The sequence below is a fragment of the Microcaecilia unicolor genome, chromosome 10 (genome assembly GCF_901765095.1).
Source record: "Microcaecilia unicolor chromosome 10, aMicUni1.1, whole genome shotgun sequence".
Lineage (NCBI taxonomy): Eukaryota > Metazoa > Chordata > Amphibia > Gymnophiona > Siphonopidae > Microcaecilia > Microcaecilia unicolor.
In genome coordinates, this window is record NC_044040.1 from 209,676,321 (window position 1) to 209,700,354 (window position 24,034).

At 43.6% G+C, this 24,034-nt stretch overlaps 1 protein-coding gene across 6 annotated transcripts in view; it reads left to right on the forward strand.

Moving 5' to 3' along the window:
• The window catches only part of LOC115478659 (probable cation-transporting ATPase 13A4), a 123,799-nt gene that overhangs the window by 78,681 nt on the left and 21,084 nt on the right, over window positions 1–24,034 (forward strand). For all 6 annotated transcript variants that reach the window (XM_030216162.1, XM_030216156.1, XM_030216157.1 and 3 more), the window contains 5 exons: window positions 7,817–7,980; window positions 11,907–12,029; window positions 13,640–13,719; window positions 18,577–18,619; window positions 20,888–20,997. In XM_030216162.1, the coding sequence (XP_030072022.1) occupies window positions 7,817–7,980; window positions 11,907–12,029; window positions 13,640–13,719; window positions 18,577–18,619; window positions 20,888–20,997 (520 nt within the window). The remainder of the gene's footprint in view (window positions 1–7,816; window positions 7,981–11,906; window positions 12,030–13,639; window positions 13,720–18,576; window positions 18,620–20,887; window positions 20,998–24,034) is intronic.

The following is a 24,034-nucleotide window of genomic DNA, read 5'->3' on the forward strand; positions in this document are numbered from 1 at the left end:
TTTCGCCAATAACTTTGTATCATAGTTCAGTAAAGAGATAGGGCGATACTGTTGGATTATTTGTAGTAAATAATTATCAGATTTTAGTACACACAGCTTCAGCTTTAGAAATGTTAATTTCTTTCTTCATCTCTCTCTCATTCACCCCTGAATAATTCACTGCTGAGTCACTTTAAAGTTGAAGTAACAAAACATCTGTTTACTCACAGTTTGTAGTTAGATTATAATCAGACAGGCTTATATATACATATTACTATACATTTGTCTTATCAGCTCCTTCCATGTGCTTAGATGGTAATGGATGCTCACACCACCATAGATCCTCTCAGGTTAGGAGAGATCATGAGCTCCATGTGCTCCATGTGCTGCATGTGCTGCATCTGCTGTGTCTAACCCCCACAGGAAGTTGCATAGCTGTGTGACCTCTCTAAGTAATTCACATCAGAGGTCACAGAGTAATCACAGAGAAATAATAGGTGACAGGCAATGCATGTAAAAATACAATACATTCCAACAAACCCCTTCTCATGCATAACTGTCATGCAATTATTTATTCATACAAAGTCCAAGCTTTATACGCAGATTCACAAAATGTTCTCTGGGTAACGGTTTGGTCATGATGTCAGCTGTCATCTCACTGGTGTGACAATAGTGTAGACTGATGACCCCTTCTTTTGCCAACTCTCGCACGTTGTGGTATTTCGTTGCGATGTGCTTGGTGCGTGACTGAACCTTGTCATTCTGTGACAGTCGGATGCAGCTCTGATTATCTTCCATTATCTGGATTGGTCTCTTTTCAGCTATTCCAAAATCCAGCAAAAGTTTTTCAATCCACATCAGTTCTCTGCACGCTTCCGATACTGCCACATATTCAGCTTCTGTAGAAGACAAACTCACAATACTTTGTTTATGACTGGCCCATGAAATGTGTACATTTCCATACATAAACACATATCCACTTGTGGATTTATAATCAGAATGATCCCCTGCCCAATCTGAATCACAGTAACATATTAGTTTTGGATTACTATTGGCTGAAATCTTTAATTTACAATCAATGGTACCCTTTAAATACCTTACCATCCTTTTAACTGCAGTCCAATCTGATTTGGTAGGTGAGCTGACCCTTCTGCTCAAAATTCCTACTGCATTTGCTATATCAGCCCTGTATGTGGTAGCTAGATATAAAAGCTTACCTATGGCTGATCTATATTGGATGTTATCTGGTAAAGGTTCTCTTACTGTTTCATCCTTCAGAAAATCAGTGATCATGGGAGTGCTTACAACTTGGGCATCTTGCATACCTAAACTTTCAATAAGCTCATTTATTTTCTGCTTCTGGCTTAGAAGATAAGAACCATCATTTTGTTTCTCAATTTCTATACCAAGATAGTATGACACATTTCCAAGTTCTTTTATCTCAACATTGTGGTTTAAACACTTTACAATGTCCTTGTACTCTTGCTCACTTTTGCTTGCAATGAGCAGATCATCAACAAAAGCTAAAATGTATGCATATTGTCCATTTGTGCACCTAGTGTACAAGCATTTATCTGCTTCACCTTGCTTAAATCCTAAATTTGTCAATATTTCATGCAATTTGTCATTCCAACATTTTGCACTTTGCTTTAATCCATAAAGACCTTTGTTTAATTTACACACTAGCTGTCTTTGTTTTGTATTTATGAAACCTGTTGGCTGTTCCATGTACAAGTCTTCAGTTATATCTCCGTGAAGAAATGCTGTTTTCACATCAATGTGTTTGACTTGCATGCCTTTTGAGACTGCAATGCTCAGAAGTGTTCTGATTGTCGTGTGTTTCACTACAGGTGCAAACACTTCATCAAAATCTTCTCCATATTTTTGAAGATATCCCTTTGCGACTAATCTGGCTTTATACCTTTCCACTTTTCCTTGTGCATTCCTTTTTAACTTGAATACCCATTTGCATCCTATAGCTTTCTTGCCAGGAGGTAATTTTGTAAGAATCCAAGTATTATTTTTATCCAATGCATCAATTTCTTCTTGTGCAGCTTTACGCCATTCAGCAGCTTCTTCTGCTGGCATTTTCTCAATCTCATCCCATGTTAAGGGCTCTTGAGCTTCTGCTGACTTCGTTAGGTAAGACAGTCTTGGGGGTGGAACACCTTTGTTTTCCCTGGATGAGCGTCTGACAACAGGTTGGTCTGACCTTTCCGCATCCTCAAAATCTGAGAGTTCTTCTCCAATTGATTCCCCTTCTCCAACTGTACTGTCTTCTTCAATGATCCTTTCTGTGTCTGCTTCCTCTGCCTGTTCCTCGTTAGATACAGGTGAGTTGCTTTCAGACATCTGCCTTGGTATGGCATTTATATACACTGGCATGTCTATTATGGTTCTAGTTTCATATTCTGGATGATAAGGCTCATCTGGGATAATCCAGCCTTTATCAACCCTTTTGTTTTCATCAAAATATGTAACATGTCTTATGCCAACAATGCCAGTTTTCAGATTCAAAATTCTATATCCTTTGTGTCCTGGAGTATAGCCAACTAAAATGCCCCTTTCTGTTGTGGAATCCAGCTTATGCCTTCTTTGCTTTGGTACATGAGCATATGCTGTACTTCCAAATGTTCTTATGTGTGACAGGTTTGGCTTCCTACCATGCCATGTCTCATGTGGTGTGCGCTCAGCGCCTTTAGTTGGCATTCTGTTTTGTAGGTACACTGCTGTGAGAATGGCTTCCCCCCATAGTCTTTTAGGGAGATTGCTATCTGACAGCATACATCTGGTCATTTCCACAAGTGACCTAAATTTTCTCTCTGCAACAGAATTTTGCTCTGGTGTATAAGCTACTGTTGTGATATGCTGAATGCCTTCTTGTTCTAGAAATGTGCGCATGCTTTGTGAAATGAACTCACCACCATTGTCGGTCTGAAGAACCTTTGGTTTTCTTTCAAATTTATTGCTCACCATGGCTACGTATTTCTTCAGCATGTCTGTGACTTGACTTTTTTCTTTCAGCAAATAGGCCACACAATATCTAGAGAAATCATCCAAGAATATTAGCACAAATCTGTTATTTCCCAATGATGGGATATTAAACGGTCCACATAAGTCACTGTGTATTAAGTCCAGCACTTTATTACTCCTATTTCCTGTGTATGCAGGAAATGAGGGTCTCACACCTTTTTGAGTAACACAGTCTATGCATTTCTCCATTTTACCAGCATCTGCACTTATCTGAATGCCGGTGGCCAGTTGCTTACTGTAAAGATCCTGGATCACCTTAGAATCACGATGTCCCAGGCGGCGGTGCCAGATTTCCAGACTACATTTACTATCATTCTTCCTTACTTGCGCCATATGTGAGGCTTCACCTGAAATGTTCAGCTTATAAACATCATTATGCATAAAAGCTTCAGCATACACTTCATCATTTTTAGAGATTGTGCACTTACTGTTTTCAAAATGAATCGCAAATCCCTTCTTATCTAATGTAGATACACTAAGCATATTGCAAACTGCTTGGGGAATATACAAGACATCACTTACAGGAATTTCTTTAACTTCATTAGACACTTTGCATTTTAAGAATCCAATTCCTTTTGCTTGGATCTTAGCAGTCCCTGCGTTTGCAGTTTTAAGAATACCTTCCTCTGGACACATTTCCTGAAAGAAATCCTTACAATTGGTTAAATGGCATGTGCTCCCCGAATCCAAAATCCAAGTACTTTCATTTGAATTATTATTTACCATAGTCAAAGATTTTTCTGCCATTAGAAAGCCCTTGTGTTTATCTTTGTCCTTCATACATTTCCTGGTTTGAAAATTCTTTAGTTCCATTGGCTTAGGTGAGCTAGAGGGAGTGTTTTGTGTTTCCTTACACCATTTAGATACATGTCCCTCCTTTCCACATGAGTAGCAAATCAGCTTGCCCTTGGGTGGAGTTTTCCCATAGCTCCGCCTTCCTCTGTTCTTTGCCAAGAAATTTGTTTCATTTCTCTCTGACTTGCTTTGAGAACACATCTCCTCAGAATCATTTATTATGCATTCCTGCCTTAGTTTTGATGTTGTCTGTTCAAAAGATTGCCCTTCAATGGCCTCATTTACAGACCTAAAAACATCAAACTTCTTTGATAGTGAGGTAAAAAGAAATGCTCTTTTCAATGCATCACACATGGGAATTCCAGAAAGTTCTAGCTTTTGAAATGAAGACATAAGATGCATAATGTGATCATTACATTTACTTTTATCCCTTAATTTGGTTTCATTCAACTCTGCCAACCAAATTGGTTGCTGCTTTGCATATGTAGTTGCATACATAGTTCTCAGTTTATATAAAATGTCCTTTGGTGTATCTTTTCCCTCCACTAATATGGCTTGTTTCTCTGAGAGAGCTTCCAAAAGCATGCACTTCACATAATAGTTTGCATTGTCCCATTCAGCCATATTTCCAGCTGTTCTGTCTTGGTCTAAGCATATATCTAATCTTTTTGCTCGAAGGAGACATATGAATCTTAGTTCCCACTGCCGATAATTAAACTCAGTTAATTTAGGCACCTTGAGAGAATAGAACAATGGTGAATTTCCTCCCTCAGCCATTTTCTTAGCCTTCTGTCTGCTGTGTGGGGGGAGAGAGAGACAGACTGAATCTTTCCTTTAAGACTTAAGAGAAAAATGTGGCCTTTTTTTCTGCCTGGTAATATTTCTCTTCTTTTTCAATTCTTGGACCCTGGGCCCTTAACCCTTTTGTTGGATTATTTGTAGTAAATAATTATCAGATTTTAGTACACACAGCTTCAGCTTTAGAAATGTTAATTTCTTTCTTCATCTCTCTCTCATTCACCCCTGAATAATTCACTGCTGAGTCACTTTAAAGTTGAAGTAACAAAACATCTGTTTACTCACAGTTTGTAGTTAGATTATAATCAGACAGGCTTATATATACATATTACTATACATTTGTCTTATCAGCTCCTTCCATGTGCTTAGATGGTAATGGATGCTCACACCACCATAGATCCTCTCAGGTTAGGAGAGATCATGAGCTCCATGTGCTCCATGTGCTGCATGTGCTGCATCTGCTGTGTCTAACCCCCACAGGAAGTTGCATAGCTGTGTGACCTCTCTAAGTAATTCACATCAGAGGTCACAGAGTAATCACAGAGAAATAATAGGTGACAGGCAATGCATGTAAAAATACAATACATTCCAACAGATACGACGTCGGTTCTAAAGGGTCTCTCCCAGGCTTAAGCAACACCATGATCTGTGCTCTGTTCAAACATGAGGGCATCACCTGATTCCCTATTATATGATTCAAAAACCTAGTCAAGGCAGGCACAATTCCGTCCCCCAACAATTTGTAGAATTCCACTCGAAGTCCATCGGGACCCGGGGCCTTCAACAACGGGCTGCGAGATATGACCAAGTTAACCTCATCTTCAGTAATTAACCGATTAAGGCCACCCAACTCCTTTTTTGTGAGTTTCGGCAGTTTAAGATTGTCTAAATATAACTGATTGGGCAGTCCCTCAACGTTCGGAGGGGCATACAAAGCTTTGTAAAAAGCTCGGAAGGAATCACAAATAGCCTTATCAGACGTATGGAGACCTCCCCCCTCCCTCCTAAGGGTCAGAATAGTTCTATTCCCTCCCCGCGGCTTAATTAAACGCGCCATCAACTTACCCATTTTATTCCCGTACTTATAAAGCGAATAACGATAGTAGGCCTGAGATTTATGTGCCCTCCTCTGCAATAGCTCATTTAGCGCCGATTGGAGCTCTAACACTCGCTGTTTATGGCTCTCCACATGAGTCTCCCCAAACCGTTTGCGCGCTTGACAAAGTAACTTACTCAATCTTAATATCTCTCTATCTCGTGCCGACCGTACGAAATGCGCGTGGCTGATAATTTCACCTCTAAGCACCGCCTTCGCCGCCTCCCAGAACAAAACCGGATCATCACGGTGCTCCTGATTACATTCAGTATACGTTTTCCAACTACCTTGTAGACGACCCTGTAATATTGGATCATGACTGAACTGTAAAGGAAATTGCCATCTAGATCCTTGATGAACCGCACCCCCTGGAACCCCCATATATATATTTTTTTTAAAATCATTTATTTATAATTTTTCATTTTACATGGGTCACTTGCAAACAGTAATACAGAGATGACTGCACATTAATACAATATAAGAAGAAAACAATCCCAACTAGATATATGGATTATATACAATCTTTCTCTTTCTTAGACCACAAAGTGAAGAAAAATAGGGAGAGTGACATCTGAGGCTGGCACAAAATATTTTGAAAGATGTTTTTTGAGGGTGGGAGGGGGTTAGTGACAACTGGGGGAGTAAGGGGAGATCATTCCCAATTCTCTCCGGTGGTCATCTGGTCATTTCAGGCACCTTTTTGTGCCTTGGTCATAAGAAAAACACGACCAGGTAAAGTCGTCCAAGTGTTCGTCAGGGACGTCCTCGTTTCTTTCGATTATGGGTCAAGGATGTCCTAGTGTTAGGCACGCCCAAGTCCCAACTTCACTACGCCTCTGATACGCCCCCTTGAACTTTGGCCATCTCTGCGACGGAAAGCAGATAGGGACATCCAAAATTGGCTTTCGATTATACCGATTTGGACGACCCTGTGAGAAGGATGCCCATCTTCCGATTTATGTCGAAAGATGGGCCTCCTTCTCTTTCGAAAATGAGCCCAATAGTGTTAGCACAGCCTTCGGTGATCCGGGAAATAGGGCTGAGAAACCGGATAAATTTCAAATCACTTGAAACCAATAAGCACATGGTAGAATTGCACTTAAACTCTGAAAAGTACTGTAAAATAAACCGTAAGCTCAATGGTATGGGACAGCTCCACATCTACATCAGAAAATACTGAAAGATCTACAAACTGTTTTGTTATATTTGTACCCCATGCTTTCCCACTCATGGCAGGCTCAATGCGGCTTACATGGGGCAATGGAGGGTTAAGTGACTTGCCCAGAGTCACAAGGAGCTGCCTGTGCCTGAAGTGGGAATCGAACTCAGTTCCTCAGGACCAAAGTCCACCACCCTAACCACTAGGCCACTCCTCCACTGTTGCTACTATTTGAGATTCTACATGGAATGTTGCTATTCCACTAGCAACATTCCATGTAGAAGTCGGCCCTTGCAGATCACCAATGTGGCTGCGCAGGCTTCTGCTTCTATGAGTCTGTCGTCCTGCACATATGTGCTAGACGTCAGACTCACAGAGACTCACAGAAACAGAAGCCTGCGCAGCCTTCTACATGGAATGTTGCTAGTGGAATAGCAACATTCCATGTAGAATGTCCAATAGTAGCAACATTCCATGTAGAATCTCCAGTAGTATCTATTTTATTTTTGTTATATTTGTACCCCACGCTTTCCCACTCATGGCAGGCTCAATGCAGCTTACATGGGGCAATGGAGAGTTAAGTGACTTGCCCAGAGTCACAAGGAGCTGCCTGTGCCTGAAGTGGGAATCGAACTCAGTTCCTCAGGACCAAAGTCCACCACCCTAACCACTAGGCCACTCCTCCAGGTGAACAGTTACAGTAAATCTATGAAATATATCTGAACTAGTGCTTTCTTTCACTACATCTGAACCAAACCAATTCAACAGTATGTTCAGGGACTATCATCAGATTTATGTTCTGCAAAAGGTACACTAGGCTAGTATATTCTGCTGAAAGAGTATGACCCCCAAATGTGCAAAATGTTAATTTATTTTAAGAATTTTCCCACTGGATTTCTCTAAATTAGGGAACTAGCTAATTTTTTTTTTAAATAATACTTTTCTTTACTTCATAGGTGATAACCTTCAGACAGCTGTTACTGTCGCCAGAAATTCTGGCATGATATTTGAGGATAGTAAAGTAATTTTGGTTGAGGCACATGAAGTAGAGGGATCCAACTCAGCATCTATCACTTGGAAACTAATGGATGATTATGAACACCTGAAGCTTGGAATCGATGTAAGTATTATACGTGGAGGGGCATTTTCGATAAGATTTGCAAAAAAAAAAAAAAATCCCCCAAATCAGAGCCAAACATGGTCATTTTTGAACCAGAAAAATGTCTCTCTTTTTGGTTCGAAAATCACCCTATCTTAGATGTTTATTTATTTTTGTTATATTTGTACCCTGCGCTTTCCCACTCATGGCAGGCTCAATGTGGCTTACATGGGGCAATGGAGGGTTAAGTGACTTGCCCAGAGTCACAAGGAGCTGCCTGTGCCTGAAGTGGGAATTGAACTCAGTTCCTCAGGACCAAAGTCCACCACCCTAACCACTAGGCCACTCCTCCACTGTTGCTACTATTTGAGATTCTACATGGAATGTTGCTATTCCACTAGCAACATTCCAAAGTCGGCCCTTGCAGATCACCAATGTGGCCGCACAGGTTCTGTGAGTCTGACGTCCTGCACATACGTGCAGGACATCAGACTCACAGAAACAGAAGCCTGCGCAGCCTTCTACATGTAGTGGAATAGCAACATTCCATGTAGAATCTCCAATAGTATCTATTTTATTTTGTTACATTTGTACCCCGCACTTTCCCACTCATGGCAGGCTCAATGCGACTTACATGGGGCAATGGAGGGTTAAGTGACTTGCCCAGAGTCACAAGGAGCTGCCTGTGCCTGAAGTGGGAATTGAACTCAGTTCCTCAGGACCAAAGTCCGCCACAAAGTCCGCCACCCTAACCACTAGGCCACTCCTCCACTCCAGTGCTCAGTGCATCTTTCTTTAAGGGCCATTTTCAAACAAAAAACATCCAAGGGAAAAATGCACAAAAACAAGCCATTGGGATGTCTAGGAGCCACCAGTGTTACTAGACTGGCCCCATAGACATCCCAGCAGAGCAATCCCCCCCCCCCCCCCCTCCAAAAAAACCCTAGGTTTCAACATAATTCATGTTTAATCTGGGATTTAAATGTCATAATTAAGTAAATAAATAAAGAGATAAATAGAAGCTGCAGTTCGTGTTGGGGGGGGCAGTGCCCCCCCCCCCCCCACATACCCCCAAACTAGGTTTCAACCTAATTCAGCCCCTCAAAATGTCACACTTACAATTTATAACAAATTACTTCTCAACCTATGAAAAGTTATTCTGTTATTATCTGTCTGCTGCTCTAACCTCCTTATTTATTTAGATTTTGCTCCCACCTTTGTTCAGTAGTAGCTCAGGGTGAGTTAAAAATTCAGAAATGGCTCAGACTGCAGGAACAGCGTTGGTTGTTTAACACAGTGCTGGTTTGAATGATGCATTCTTTTGAAATATCTCTTTAAATACAGACAGCTATATGATTGGTGGAAGTGTTGCTAGCATGAACTTTAAGTCCGGCAGCAATAAATAAATAAAAAGCAATAAATATTACAATAAATAAATCTTACCAGCAAAGGCCACAAGATGGCAGCGGCAGCCTGATACGAAACAGCGTCTTTGTTGAAAGCATCAAAACGCTCTCACTGAAAGGATCAATTCTAAAGCACTGAGAGGACAAAGGTCACGGCATAATCATTACAAATCTTAAAATGAAGCACTGTACAAATAAATATAATCCATAAATCTACGTGACAATAACATGAACACACTTGAAATAAATAAAAAAAAGAAACAAATAAAAAAGTAACCAGAAAGAAAAAGGCGCCAATAAATAAAAATAAAAATATTTATATATTTATTACATTTGTACCCCACGCTTTCCCACACATTGCAGGTTCAATGTGGCTTACATTGTAATTTGAAATACAAAGTCTAATAATGAGAGAAGAAATGTCAAACTGTAATGAAACTTGATAAAGTTGAAGCTTGATAATGAATGATTAGGAAAATAGAGGGTAAACAGGATAGGATAGTGTAGGTTGTGGAAACGGGGTGAGGAGGGATATAGTAAATGAGAGATGGAGAAGAAAGGTTGGGATGAACAGAGGGAGAATGGGGAGGTGGGGTAAGTAAAGCCAATGATGAGGTCGGTATAATAATAATGGACAAAAGGAACAAACACAATGAACAGAGTTCATATAAGTGAAAGGGTTAAGTAATATATGTGAATAAACAGAAGATAGAACATAAAAAATATATAATTTAAACAAATGTGAATAAACAGAAAATAAAAAATATAATTAAAAGAAAATGGAAACTATGACGTCAATGCATTTCTCAGAAGGCGCAATGCATTCCAACGGCGGTGTGACATACAAAGGTATTTCCTGAAAACATGTGGTGTCCAATTTTAAACCACTTGAATGGCGCTGGTATTTAATTACAAAGGATTGAAAACACTAATGCGTTATAACAGCATTACAACCTACTAAAAATATATATCTAAAATGGGAATACAGTATACATAGGTGCAGATACACAAAACAATTGTTATCAAAACCAATAAATATAAAATAAATATAATGCCTATATGTAGCTTTAAAACGGGACAGCTATAAAAAAAACACACAGATAAATCAGTCTCCATATTTAAACCACCTAGGGATAGTGTACCTAAATCAAAAATCTTTGTTCTGTTTTTAAAAGATTAATACTCAAAAGACCACCACTCCATGACCTCTTTATTATAGCGAGAGCACAAAATTTCAATTCTTCAAACTCGCAACCATAGGTTTCTCTTGAATCCCTCTTTTTAAAGCACTGTTATGCTCCACGATTCTAATATTAAACTTCCTTTTAGTTTTGCCGATATATGCTAAACCACGGGGACATAGAGCAGCATAAACTACAGGCTCAGTCTTCCAATTAGAAAAGTATTTCAAAAACACTTGTTAAGTAACTCAGCGTTAGCATATGTTATAGTGCAATAACATATGTAAATGCTCACATTAGTATTAAACCTATATCGGCTAGCTGATACAGGTTTTATAGTGGTCCCTGTCTGTTTAAATATTAACTGGTCTTTCCTAGTTGATTGTGCATTAGTATTAATGCCCTTTAGATCATTCGCCCCTTAGACATTTCCACTCTTTTCTTGGCAAACTATGGGCTCCTTTCACTAAGCCGCATAGGTGCCCTACACACGCCCAATGCATGCCAAAATGGACTTTCCGCCCGACTACCGTGTGGCTCTTGTGGTAATTTCATTTTTGGCGCGCGTCCGCTATGCGCACCTGAAAATATTTGTTATTTTCTGATGCATGTAGCAGACACACGCCAAGTGGCATCTGACACGCGTAGGTCATTACCGCCCAAATTGTTTACCGCTAGGTCTATGGTTGGCGGGAAGGTCTCAGACCCAAAATGGAGGGGCAGCAATTTTGATTTTGTCGCACGTCCATTTTCGGCAAAAAAAAAAAAAGGTATTTTTTTGTAGGTGCACTGAGAAATAATTCTGCGCCTGCCCAAAACCCACAGCCCCCTTTTTCAGTACGCCTTTGTAAAAGGACCCCTATGGCTTTCAGGTTGCCGCCGCTGCTCTCCCCTCCACCCCCCGAGGTTGCCGCCGTCGCACCCCCTCCCCCTCCCCGAGGTCACTGCCGACACTCCCCCCTCCACCCGGCCCCCTTCGGCCCTCCTTCCCTCCTTGTGTTCCGCTGTCGCGGAAGTTACGTCAGACGAGGGCGGGACACAGGGAGGGAAGGAGGCTCGAAGGGAGGCAATCTGCTGCCCTGCTGCCTGCAGCGCTTTCACACGGAGGTGAGAGGCGCTGTGATTTCAATGCAGGGGGCCCGGTCCGGTGGCAGACGGTTGACGACGGAGGGCGGGTTGGACTGCAGCCCCCCTGCCCCCCTCTCAGCGGCCATGATGGCTTTATGACTGTGTAGCTGTTGACTATTACAATTGTCTTCTTAGCCACAGATGTTAATGTTTGAAAGTCTACAAGAAGTTTCTACTTGCCTGCTACAGATGTGATTGACAGCTTTCAAAATAAGTTTTGCTTGGTTTGCAGGACACATGTATTAAAGTAGATGTCATGTCCAGCCCTGCAAAAGGAAAAAATGATTACCATTTTGCCATGAATGGGCAATCCTATGAAGTTATCCTGAAGTATTTCAGCAATTTGCTACCTAAAGTAAGTTTGAGAAACAAAGTTGTTTTTTTTTTTCTTTCTTTATGTAGATCAGTGTTTTATGCACTTATTAGCTCTGAGGATGTTCTCAACTTGGTCCTGCGGTCCTGCAGGCCCCCAGATCTGAAAGTTTCCTCCTGTACATATCACAGATTCTTCTCCTCCAGCCATTAGGCCGTTTCTCTCCTGCTCTCCGTGGCTTCCCATTTCAAAACGGCAGAGTCGGCTCCAGTGGCGTTCCTTGGGTGGCTGACACCCGAGGCGGATCGCTGATGTGCCCCCCCCCCGGGTGCAGCGCGACCCCCCCCCCCGGCGAAAAGCCACCTCCCCCCCCCCCCCCGGCGAAAGGACACATCTCCCCTCCCCCGGCGAAAGGACACCCCCACCGGGTGCATTTTTACCTGCTGGGGGGGGGGTGGGGGGTGCCGTGCGCCTGTCTGCTTTGCTCGTTCCATGCTCCCTCTGCCCCGGAACAGGAAGTAACCTGTTACGGGGCAGAGGGAGCACGGAACGAACGGAGCAGACAGGCACGCGGCACCCCCCCTCCAGCGGCGTGCACCCGGGGCGGACCGCACTCACCGCCCCCCCTAGGAACGCTACTGGCCGGCTCTAAGGCCAGCATCAATGTGTGATACAGAGAGCAAGAGGGATGAAAGGAAGCATTGAGGGGTCCTTTTACCAAGCTGCGGGAAAAAGGGCACTGCGCTAGCGGCAGGGACCATTTTTCCTGCGTCCCAGAGCCCTTTTTACCACAGCAGGTGGCTATGCAGCAGGGAGCCCTTATCGCCACCCATTGAAGTGGTGATAAGGGCTCCCGCAGTAACAGCAGTAAGCGGGGCAGCATGCAAGTGATGCCCAATTACCGCTGGGTTACCACTGTGGCGGCCATTTCCAGGGGTTTTCTTTTTCCCCCAGAAATGGCGTGCGCTCGAGGCAGAATTACCGCCGGTGGCCACGTTGGGCCGGCGGTAGTCCCGATTTAGCGTTCGGTAAGGTCGCGGCGGGCTTACCGACGCTTTGTAAAAGACCCCCTGAATGTTTTAACTTTGGTAGCAAGGAGTCAGGCATTTACCTTGCAGGAACCAGGCTCTAAACAGGAAGTGAGCTCTGTGTTGCCAGATGGAAAAAATTTGTCACACCCAAAGCCAGCCCAAAACCGCACAAAGTCAATTTGCATGTGAATGACATCATTAAAAATATTAATGAGTCAATTTGCATATGAATGACACCATTAATAAATATTAATGATGCCATTTGTATACAAATGACATCAATAAGCCTGCCTCTGTGGGGCTTCTACTGGCTGTGGGAAAACCAGCCAACCTGCGGCCAGTGGCCGCAGGGAAAAAACCGCCGTGGGCAAAAAAAACGCCGGCGGGGCTTAAAAAAGCCACCCAAAATCCCGCAACCCGCACGTGATGTGAAAAAGCCACAGTGGCTCGTGGAAAGGAGCCCAATTGGGCGAGAAACCCGCAGCCCTGACAACACTGGTCTCTTTCTGCTTTTATGCTAGTTCCTGTTCCTGTCCTGTGAGGTGGTAGTACCCACCCAGTTGTTCTCTTCCAAGATCATCATTGAGGTGGTGACTTATTCTGTTCTGTTTCTCCTTATAGTTATTATTGAACGGCACAGTGTTTGCTAGAATGTCCCCTGGGCAGAAATCAAGCTTGGTTGAAGAATTTCAAAAGCTGGAGTAAGCATTTCATTTCTTTTTTAATGTCATTGAAATGATGTTGCATAAATGCATGGGTTTGTTTGATTCTACATGGCACATATTTACCATCTTTTCACGGAAACGGTACATATCAGAGTTGCCAATCTGATAGGACCTCACAATTGTGTAGTATAAATAGGAGAATAACTGGCGGTATCTGAACCCACCCTCACCCCTTTTTCTGATGCTCTAAAAAGATGTTAGGGTCAATTAAGAAGATACTTCTCTCTTTTTCACAATTTAATTATTCATCATGTCTACAATTTATTCACACCTCTGGAATTTGCAGAGTAGAGCCAAATCTCTCTATATAAAAAGCAACACCAACGTTCTATGAAGCCTCCAGCCGGAAGTGTGAAGGGGGCGAGATATCCGGTTTCCCTATGAGTGTCTGCCCCGCCCTCTCTGTAACACAGTCAGTGAAGGAAAACAGCAGAGCACCAAATCAAATCGCTGGCTCTTTAACAGTGAAGGACTCAGAGGGGGGAGGGGAGAGAGGCCAGAGGCCAGGGACACACACACTCCCACATGCACACAGAAGAAAACATTGCTAGCCCCCGTTTCATTTGCATCAGAAACGGGGCTTTTTTATTAGTGTTTAAATAATATTATAACTCCAACTTACCCAAATCCAGTAGGGGTATTGAAGGACAGTCCCGGATTTCTGACAACCCTATTCCAATGCATTATGAGGTGGATTCTTTAAATGATACGCAAATGTCCGTGCACAAAATTTCAACTAAGTTGGCCACAGACAGAATCCCTCTTATAGTGTGACATACAACCCAGAGCTGGAAAAATTAAGAAAAATCATAAAAGATCTGCAGCCTCTACTCCAGGAGGATTAATTACTAAAAGAGATATTCCCATCCCCACCAGTGCTGGCCTTCCGACAGCCACCCAACTTAAAACACAAGCTAATTAGAAATAAGCTCCCAACACAGACTCAAAAAGAAAAGAATGGCACACATCCTTGCAATATATCCAGCTGCAAACTATGCCAAAACATTTCACAGGACCCCACAGTCATTCACAAAGGAAAAATATTCAACATTAAGGAATGTTTCACGTGCTCATCTTCCAATGTGGTATATATCATTCAGTGTAAAAAATGCAACAAAGGCTGCTACATTGGAGAAACAAGTCAGATGCTAAAGAAGAGATTTAATTTACATAGACACCTTATGAAAAATGCCACTACCAATAAAGGTGTCACGCCTGTGGGGCAGCACTTTACAAAACCAGAACACTGTACCAGTGACTTCATGGTAAGAATCTTAAAAGGGAACTTTAAAACAATACAGGAACGTAAGACCTTTGAAGTCAGAATGATTAAATATTTTGACACCCACCAGACAGCACTTAACAAAGATCTGGGTTTTCTAGCACATTATAAACCATAAAATTATACTGCTTTGTCACCCTCCTGTCTCCATGCATATCTCCCTCTTCCTGTCTCTCACCTATCCACCCCTATCCTGTTAGACTGTCACTGAAATGCTTTGATGTTTCACTTATATATACTGTCATCTACCAACATTTACTTATTTCCGATCTGACGAAGAAGGGCAACCTTCGAAAGCTAATCAAGAAATGTATTAAGTTATGTCCAATAAAAAAAGGTATCATCTTATTTTCTTTTCCATGTTTTATTTTGTTTTATTTCTATTGATTAACTAAATTGACTAACAAGCCAATTAGCGCCAGTAATTGGGTGCTAACAATCAATTACTGGCATTAATTGACAACATTTTGGATTTGTGCATATATCTTTCTAAGCGGTAAACTATAAAGATCCACACGGAAATCTTATAGCGTGCATCTCAAAAGGGGGTGTGGCCATGGTAGAGGCATAGGCGGGTCAGCGGTGTTCACTAAAGAGGTGCACAGTACAATTGAATACCAGGGATCCGCACTTACCTTATGCGCATGGATTTGCACCAGGTTTCAGTTGGTGTAAATCCTGTGACCACAGTTAAGAACATAAGCGTTGCCAAAATGGGACAGACCAAAGGTCCATCAAGCCAGCATCCTGTTTCCAACAGTGACCAATCCAGGTTACAACTGCCTGGCAAGACTCTCAAACAGTACAATATATTTTATGCTGCTAATCCTAGAAATAAGCAGTGGATTTTCCCCAAGTTCATCCTAATAATAGTTTATGGACTTTTTTCTTTTAGGAAGTTAGCCAAACCTTTTTTAAACCCCACTAAGCTAACTGCTTTTACCACATTGTCTGGTACTGAATTCCAGAATTTAATTATGCATTGAGTGAAGAAATATTTTCTCTGGTTTGTTGTAAATTTACTACTTTGAAACTTCATTGCGTGCCCTCCTAGGCCTAGTATTTTTGGAAAGAGTACACAGGCGATTCACGTCCACCCATTCCACTCCACTCATTATTTTATAGATCTCTATAATATCCCCTCTCAGCCATCTTTTCTCCAAGCTGAAGAGCCCTAGCCACTTTAGCCTTTCCTCATAGGGAAGTTACAGTGGTGGAAATAAGTATTTGATCCCTTGCTGATTTTGTAAGTTTGCCCACTGACAAAGACATGAGCAGCCCATAATTGAAGGGTAGGTTATTGGTAACAGTGAGAGATAGCACATCACAAATTAAATCCGGAAAATCACATTGTGGAAAGTATATGAATTTATTTGCATTCTGCAGAGGGAAATAAGTATTTGATCCCCCACCAACCAGTAAGAGATCTGGCCCCTACAGACCAGGTAGATGCTCCAAATCAACTCGTTACCTGCATGACAGACAGCTGTCGGCAATGGTCACCTGTATGAAAGACACCTATCCACAGACTCAGTGAATCAGTCAGACTCTAACCTCTACAAAATGGCCAAGAGCAAGGAGCTGTCTAAGGATGTCAGGGACAAGATCATACACCTGCACAAGGCTGGAATGGGCTACAAAACCATCAGTAAGACGCTGGGCGAGAAGGAGACAACTGTTGGTGCCATAGTAAGAAAATGGAAGAAGTACAAAATGACTGTCAATCGACAAAGATCTGGGGCTCCACGCAAAATCTCACCTCGTGGGGTATCCTTGATCATGAGGAAGGTTAGAAATCAGCCTACAACTACAAGGGGGGAACTTGTCAATGATCTCAAGGCAGCTGGGACCACTGTCACCACGAAAACCATTGGTAACACATTACGACATAACAGATTGCAATCCTGCAGTGCCCGCAAGGTCCCCCTGCTCCGGAAGGCACATGTGACGGCCCGTCTGAAGTTTGCCAGTGAACACCTGGATGATGCCGAGAGTGATTGGGAGAAGGTGCTGTGGTCAGATGAGACAAAAATTGAGCTCTTTGGCATGAACTCAACTCGCCGTGTTTGGAGGAAGAGAAATGCTGCCTATGACCCAAAGAACACCGTCCCCACTATCAAGCATGGAGGTGGAAATGTTATGTTTTGGGGGTGTTTCTCTGCTAAGGGCACAGGACTACTTCACCGCATCAATGGGAGAATGGATGGGGCCATGTACCGTACAATTCTGAGTGACAACCTCCTTCCCTCCGCCAGGGCCTTAAAAATGGGTCGTGGCTGGGTCTTCCAGCACGACAATGACCCAAAACATACAGCCAAGGCAACAAAGGAGTGGCTCAGGAAGAAGCACATTAGGGTCATGGAGTGGCCTAGCCAGTCACCAGACCTTAATCCCATTGAAAACTTATGGAGGGAGCTGAAGCTGCGAGTTGCCAAGCGACAGCCCAGAACTCTTAATGATTTAGAGATGATCTGCAAAGAGGAGTGGACCAAAATTCCTCCTGACATGTGTGCAAACCTCATCATCAACTACAGAAGACGTCTGACCGCTGTGCTTGCCAACAAGGGTTTTGCCACCAAGTATTAGGTCTTGTTTGCCAGAGGGATTAAATACTTATTTCCCTCTGCAGAATGCAAATAAATTCATATACTTTCCACAATGTGATTTTCCGGATTTAATTTGTGATGTGCTATCTCTCACTGTTACCAATAACCTACCCTTCAATTATGGGCTGCTCATGTCTTTGTCAGTGGGCAAACTTACAAAATCAGCAAGGGATCAAATACTTATTTCCACCACTGTAGGTGCAGAAATCAGCTCTAAGTGCTAGTCTATGAATGGCGCACAGCTCGGAGCAGCATTTATAAAATAGCACTCTGTCCAGATTTCTGCCATGTTGCTTTTTCAGCGCCATGTACTGAATATAGCTTTTCAATGTGAAGCATCAGGGACTAGGAAATACACATATGATAAAGACGTTCAAATACTTGAAAGATATAAATCCGCAAACTAACCTTTTCCGGAGATGGGAAGGCGGTAGAACTAGAGGACATGAAATGAGATTGAAGGGGGGCAGACTGAAGAAAAATGTCAGGAAGTATTTTTTCACGGAGAGAATGGTGGATGCTTGGAATGCCCTCCTGCGGGAGGTGGTAGAGATGAAAAAGGTAACGGAGTTCAAAAATGCGTGGGATAAACATAAAGGAATCCTGTTCAGGAGGAACGGATCCTCAGAAGCCTAGCCGAGATTGGGTGGCAGAGCCGGTGGGGGGAGGCGGGGCTGGTGGTTGGGAGGCGGGGCTAGTGCTGGGCAGACTTATATGGCCTGTGCCCTGAAAATGACAGATACAAATCAAGGTCAGGTATACACAAAAAGTAGCACATATGAGTTTATCTTGTTGGGCAGACTAGATGGAACGTGCAGGTCTTTTTCTGCCATCATCTACTATGTTACTATGTTTTTTTTACTATGTAAGTATCATTACCGCATTGGGAATATAAGTGGAAAACGTAAGAGCATAACAACATTCTCATATCTTGTTTTGTTGCAGTTACTTTGTGGGAATGTGTGGCGATGGAGCAAACGACTGTGGGGTGAGTGCAGTCCCTAGGAGATGTGGAGTTTTTTTTGTCTACATTTCCCACCTATTATTCCACGGGATATTAAGGTCTAATTGAATGAAGGATTTCCCAAATGGAATGCAGGTCTTGCATATGGAAGAGAGCTTTTCTTGTTTTGAAAGCTTGGGAGTGATTGTGGTGGGGCAGGTATGGGGGGGGGGGGGGCAATGTTCCTACAGAAAATGCAAGGGGTGGGGGAGGAATTCAATTAGTTGCATCTCTAGAACTTCTGGGCTGATCTGAATGAAATTATATCTAAACAGAGAGTATGAGGAACGTAAAACTCTCAAGACGTTCTTGCTCCACGAATATTTGACTGAATAGGCATTTTTTCGATATATTTTGTGAATTCTGATTACTATGGGGCCCTTTTACAGAGTGGCGGTAAGCCCAAAGCAGGCAAACTGCTTGCTCTTCCGGGATTACCGCCGGCCCAACGTGGCCACCAGCGGTAGTCCCACCCCGAGTGCGTACCATTTCTAGGGGAAAAAGAAAACCCCTGGAAATGGCTTGTGCGGCGATAACCCGGCAGTAATCGATCATCGCTGCTCGCTGCCCAGTTACTGCCAGGTTAGTGTGGGAGCGGTAAGGGCCATGCGGTAAGAGTTTTGTTATTGCATGGCCATGTGTGCTGGGGCTTTTTTATCCGCTGCAGTAAAAAGGGCCTTGGCGTGCGGGAAAAATGACCCCTGCCGCTAGCGCAGGGCCCTTTTTCCTGCAGCTTAATAATAGGACCCCTATGTTCTTATATAACACTATCAGGCTTATTTTCGAAAGAGAAGGGCGCCCATTTTTCAACACAAATCGGGAGATGGGCGTCCTTCTCCCAGGGCCGCCTAAATTGGCATAATCAAAAGCTGATTTGGGGCGTCCTCTACTGCTTTCCATTGCGGGGACGACCAAAGTTCACGGGGGCATGTCAGAAGCGCAGCAAAGGCGGGACTGGGGCGTCCTCAGCCGATAATGGAAAAAAGAAGGGTGTCCCTGACGAGCACTTGGATGACTTTACTTGGTCCATTTTTTCTTATGACCAAGCCTCAAAAAGGTGCCCGAACTGACCAGATGACCACTGGAGGGAATCGGGGATTACCTCCCCTTACTCCCCCAGTGGTCACTAACCCCCTCCCACCCTAAAAAAACTTTTAAAATATTTTTGTCCAGCCTCGAATGTCATACCCAGCTCCCTGACAGCAATATGCAGGTCCCTGGAGCACTTTTAGTGGGTGCAGTGCACTTCAGGCAGGCGGACCCAGGCCCACCCCCTCCCCACCTGTTACACTTGTGGTGGTAAATGTGAGCCCTTCAAAACCCACCACAAACCCACTGTACCCACATGTAGGTGCCCCCCCCTTCACCCCTTAGGGCTATGGTAGTGTTGTACAATTGTGGGTAGTGGGGTTTGGGGGGGGGGCTCAGCACCCAAGGTAAGGGAGTTATGCACTTGGGAGCAATTTGTGAAGTCCACTGCAGTGCCCCCCTAGGGTGCCCGGTTGGTGTCCTGGCATGTGAGGGGGACCAGTGCACTACGAATGCTGGCTCCTCCCACGACTAAATGGCTTGGATTTGGTCATTTCTGAGATGGGCGTCCTCGGTTTCCATTATCGGCGAAAATCGGGGATGATCATCTCTAAGGACGACCTAAATTTCGCGATTTGGGCATCCCCGACTGTATTATCGAAACGAAAGATGGCCGCCCATCCCGCCCCTTCGCCGGGACGTCCTGCGAGGACGCCCTCAGGAAAACTTGGACGCCCCTTTCGATTATGCACCTCTATGTAATTTCTGAGGTTATGTGCCATCCTTTTTACATCGGTATTTGCGGACAATAAGTCCTGTATAAGATAACATAACATATAACGTATATAACATAACTGTCATGAAATATCCAGTTAGAGAGTGATGATGACAGTGAGGGGAGGGAAAAGTGGCATATTTGCAAATAGGAAATATATGGGGGGGGGGGGGGGATTCAAGTGCTTAGAAAGGCACCCATACTGGGTTGATCTGAATGAAATTTAATATATGAAGAGAGGGTATGAGGAAGTTCAGTTCTGTGGAGTGAAAGTTACAGATAACGAGTAATTTATGGAGGGGGTATATTTTGGACTTTTGGAAATGAAGTGCATGGGAGGGGGGGGTTGAACTAAAGCTATCTGAAGTGCAATAAATAGTCACAATATGATTTTTGCTTAATGTTTTAAATATTAGAATATTTTAATGAAAATGATGTCTTCATTCCAGGCGTTGAAAATGGCCCATGCTGGGATTTCCTTGTCAGAACAGGAAGCATCAGTGGCCTCGCCCTTCACTTCAAAAACCCCCAACATAGAGTGTGTCCCAGAACTCATTAAGTAAGATTGTCCTGCTGTTCCCCCTTCTGTGTTACTCGGAAAAGGTTCAGGTTGCAAAACTGACATTAACTAACACAAAAAAATGTTGTCATTCTCCCCACCCTTCAAGAGCAATGATGGCTATGAGGAATCGTTCTATTGGTCAGTTCTTTTATCTAAGGCATCTCACATATTGAAAATGAATTTAATTATGTTGCCGTATGACACCTTTAAAGGAAAAACATGGCGTCCTTTTATCTATCCATCAATATTACATTTTATAGCAGTTCTAGACAGAACAGTGCTGTACAACAGTGGTTCTAACCGTTTAGCTAGGATAAGTCCCTGCCCTGAAGAACTGACCTCCTTTTGAATATCGGCCTGTTAGATTTTAACCAGGCAGGAAAGGTTTCTGCCTGATTAAATCCCTCTGAGCTTGCCACTCTTGACTCAGGGGCGTAGCCAGACAACAGATTTTGGGTGGGCACAGCCAAGAAGTAGGTGGGCACCAAGTGTTCTCCCCCTCCCACCCAAAAAATATCTCAGCTGGTGGGAAAATGCTTCTCTCCACCTCGGCAGTCTGCAGCAGGCATGTGCTAAAAACTGAGCATGCGCAGTTGCCAGGATCATGGAGAGCAGCGTTTTCGTTCCCATCAGGGGGAAGTTTTCAGCTGGCGGAGCTTGGGATCCCCACCAGCTACCGCTAAACATGTGCTACTGTTAGGTGGACCCTTTTATTAAGTGGCGGTAAAACCCACCACGGGCTTACTGCGCGCCAAACGGGAGCTACCGCAGCAGCCTGGCTGTTATTCCCACCCCCAGCATGTGACATTTCCGGCACTACTATTTTCCTAGCGCCAGTGTTTACCCAGCGGTAATCAGGCAGTGCCGAGCACTGCCCAGTTACCGCCAGACCCCTCCGTGAAAAACTACACTGGCTCCCAATCAAAGAACGCATTGCTTTCAAACTCTGCACTATGGTTCACAAAATTATCTACAGTGAAGCCCCGGGATACATGACAGACCTGAACGACTTACCAACCAGAAACATATCCGAATCAACACGAACGTACCTAAATCTACACTACCCAAGCTGTAAAGGACTTAAGTACAAATCAATCTACGCATCCAGTTTCTCCTACATAAGCACACAACTGTGGAACGCATTACCAAAAGCCTTGAAAACGACGTACGACCACCTAAACTTCCGGAAAAAACTAAAAACCTACCTGTTTGAAAAGGCATACCCTACCGATCCAACTTAACTGCCTGATCTCGGCAACACAACAAAACTAAAGAACGTCATGGACATAACACAACTCTTCCGTTGTACGATTCCCGAGTGTGGCTGTGCCACGTGAACTTTATCTTACCACAACATCACTTTGTATTTGTTAACACCGGAGTCTGCAAAGGCCTCTCCGGTACTGTGTAAGCCACATTGAGCCTACAAATGGGTGGGAAAATGTGGGATACAAATGTAACAAATAAATAAATCCCTTACCACCACCTCAGTGGGTGGCAGTAAGAACTTCTCCCTGAAATGTCCATGAGGTAAGTGGTTCACTTACTGCATGGTACAGACAGAGAGGGTAATACAGTATACAATCAGAAAAACCAAAAGAAAAAAGCAACACTGGGCCTTCAAGAATGAGACAACAGGAGTACTTTATTAGCCAAAGACCCGACACGGGCCGTGTTTCGGCGCCAAAAAGGCGCCTGCCTCAGGGGTCAAATTGTAGATATAGCGATCGTATAGAGTTCAAGTTGTAAGTGCCTTAAAGACAGCCTGGGTAACTTGCATTAATTTCGCTATAGCGCGAAAAAAGGGGCTCCGGCGAAGGAGCCTTCTCCTGTTTGGTCCGAGAGGATATCCTTCGCCGGAGCCCCTTTTTTCGCGCTATAGCGAAATTAATGCAAGTTACCCAGGCTGTCTTTAAGGCACTTACAACTTGAACTCTATACGATCGCTATATCTACAATTTGACCCCTGAGGCAGGCGCCTTTTTGGCGCCGAAACACGGCCCGTGTCGGGTCTTTGGCTAATAAAGTACTCATGTTGTCTCATTCTTGAAGGCCCAGTGTTGCTTTTTTTTAAAGAGACAGCCTTTTACCAGCTGTGGGTAAAAATACGCACTGACTCTAGCGCAGGCCCACTTTTACTGCCGCTTAGTAAAAGGGCCCCTCAGTCCACTAACCGGTTAACTGAGCAGATAAAGTTAGGATAGTTGAAAGGCTGTCCTACATTTATCTGCCAAGCTTTCGCCGGTCAAAATATTGGGTGGTGCGCAGTTAACGTCTGGGTTGCCGCACTAACCTGGATATTTATTTATTTATTTGTTTCATTTGTATCCCACATTTTCCCACCTATTTGCAGGCTCAATGTGGCTTACAATTTTCCGTCATGACTTATGTCATTTCAGAATACATATACAATTAATAATCTCTCTATATAAAAGGCAACACCAACGTTCTATGAAGCCTCCAGCCGGAAGTGTGAAGGGGGCGAGCTATCCGGTTTCCCTATGAGTGTCTGCCCCGCCCTCTCTGTAACACAGTCAGTGAAGGAAAACAGCAGAGCACGAAATCAAATCGCTGGCTCTGTAACAGTGAAGGACTCAGAGGGGGGAGGGGAGAGAGGCCAGAGGCCAGGGACACACACACTCCCACATGCACACAGAAGAAAACTTTGCTAGCCCCCGTTTCATTTGCATCAGAAACGGGGCTTTTTTACTAGTCTCTCTATATAAAAAGCAACATCAACGTTCTATGAAGCCTCCAGCCGGAAGTGTGAAGGGGGCGAGATATCCGGTTTCCCTATGAGTGTCTGCCCCGCCCTCTCTGTAACACAGTCAGTGAAGGAAAACAGCAGAGCACGAAATCAAATCGCTGGCTCTGTAACAGTGAAGGACTCAGAGGGGGGAGGGGAGAGAGGCCAGAGGGCAGGGACACACACACTCCCACATGCACACAGAAGAAAACTTTGCTAGCCCCCGTTTCATTTGCATCAGAAACGGGGCTTTTTTACTAGTCTCTCTATATAAAAAGCAACATCAAC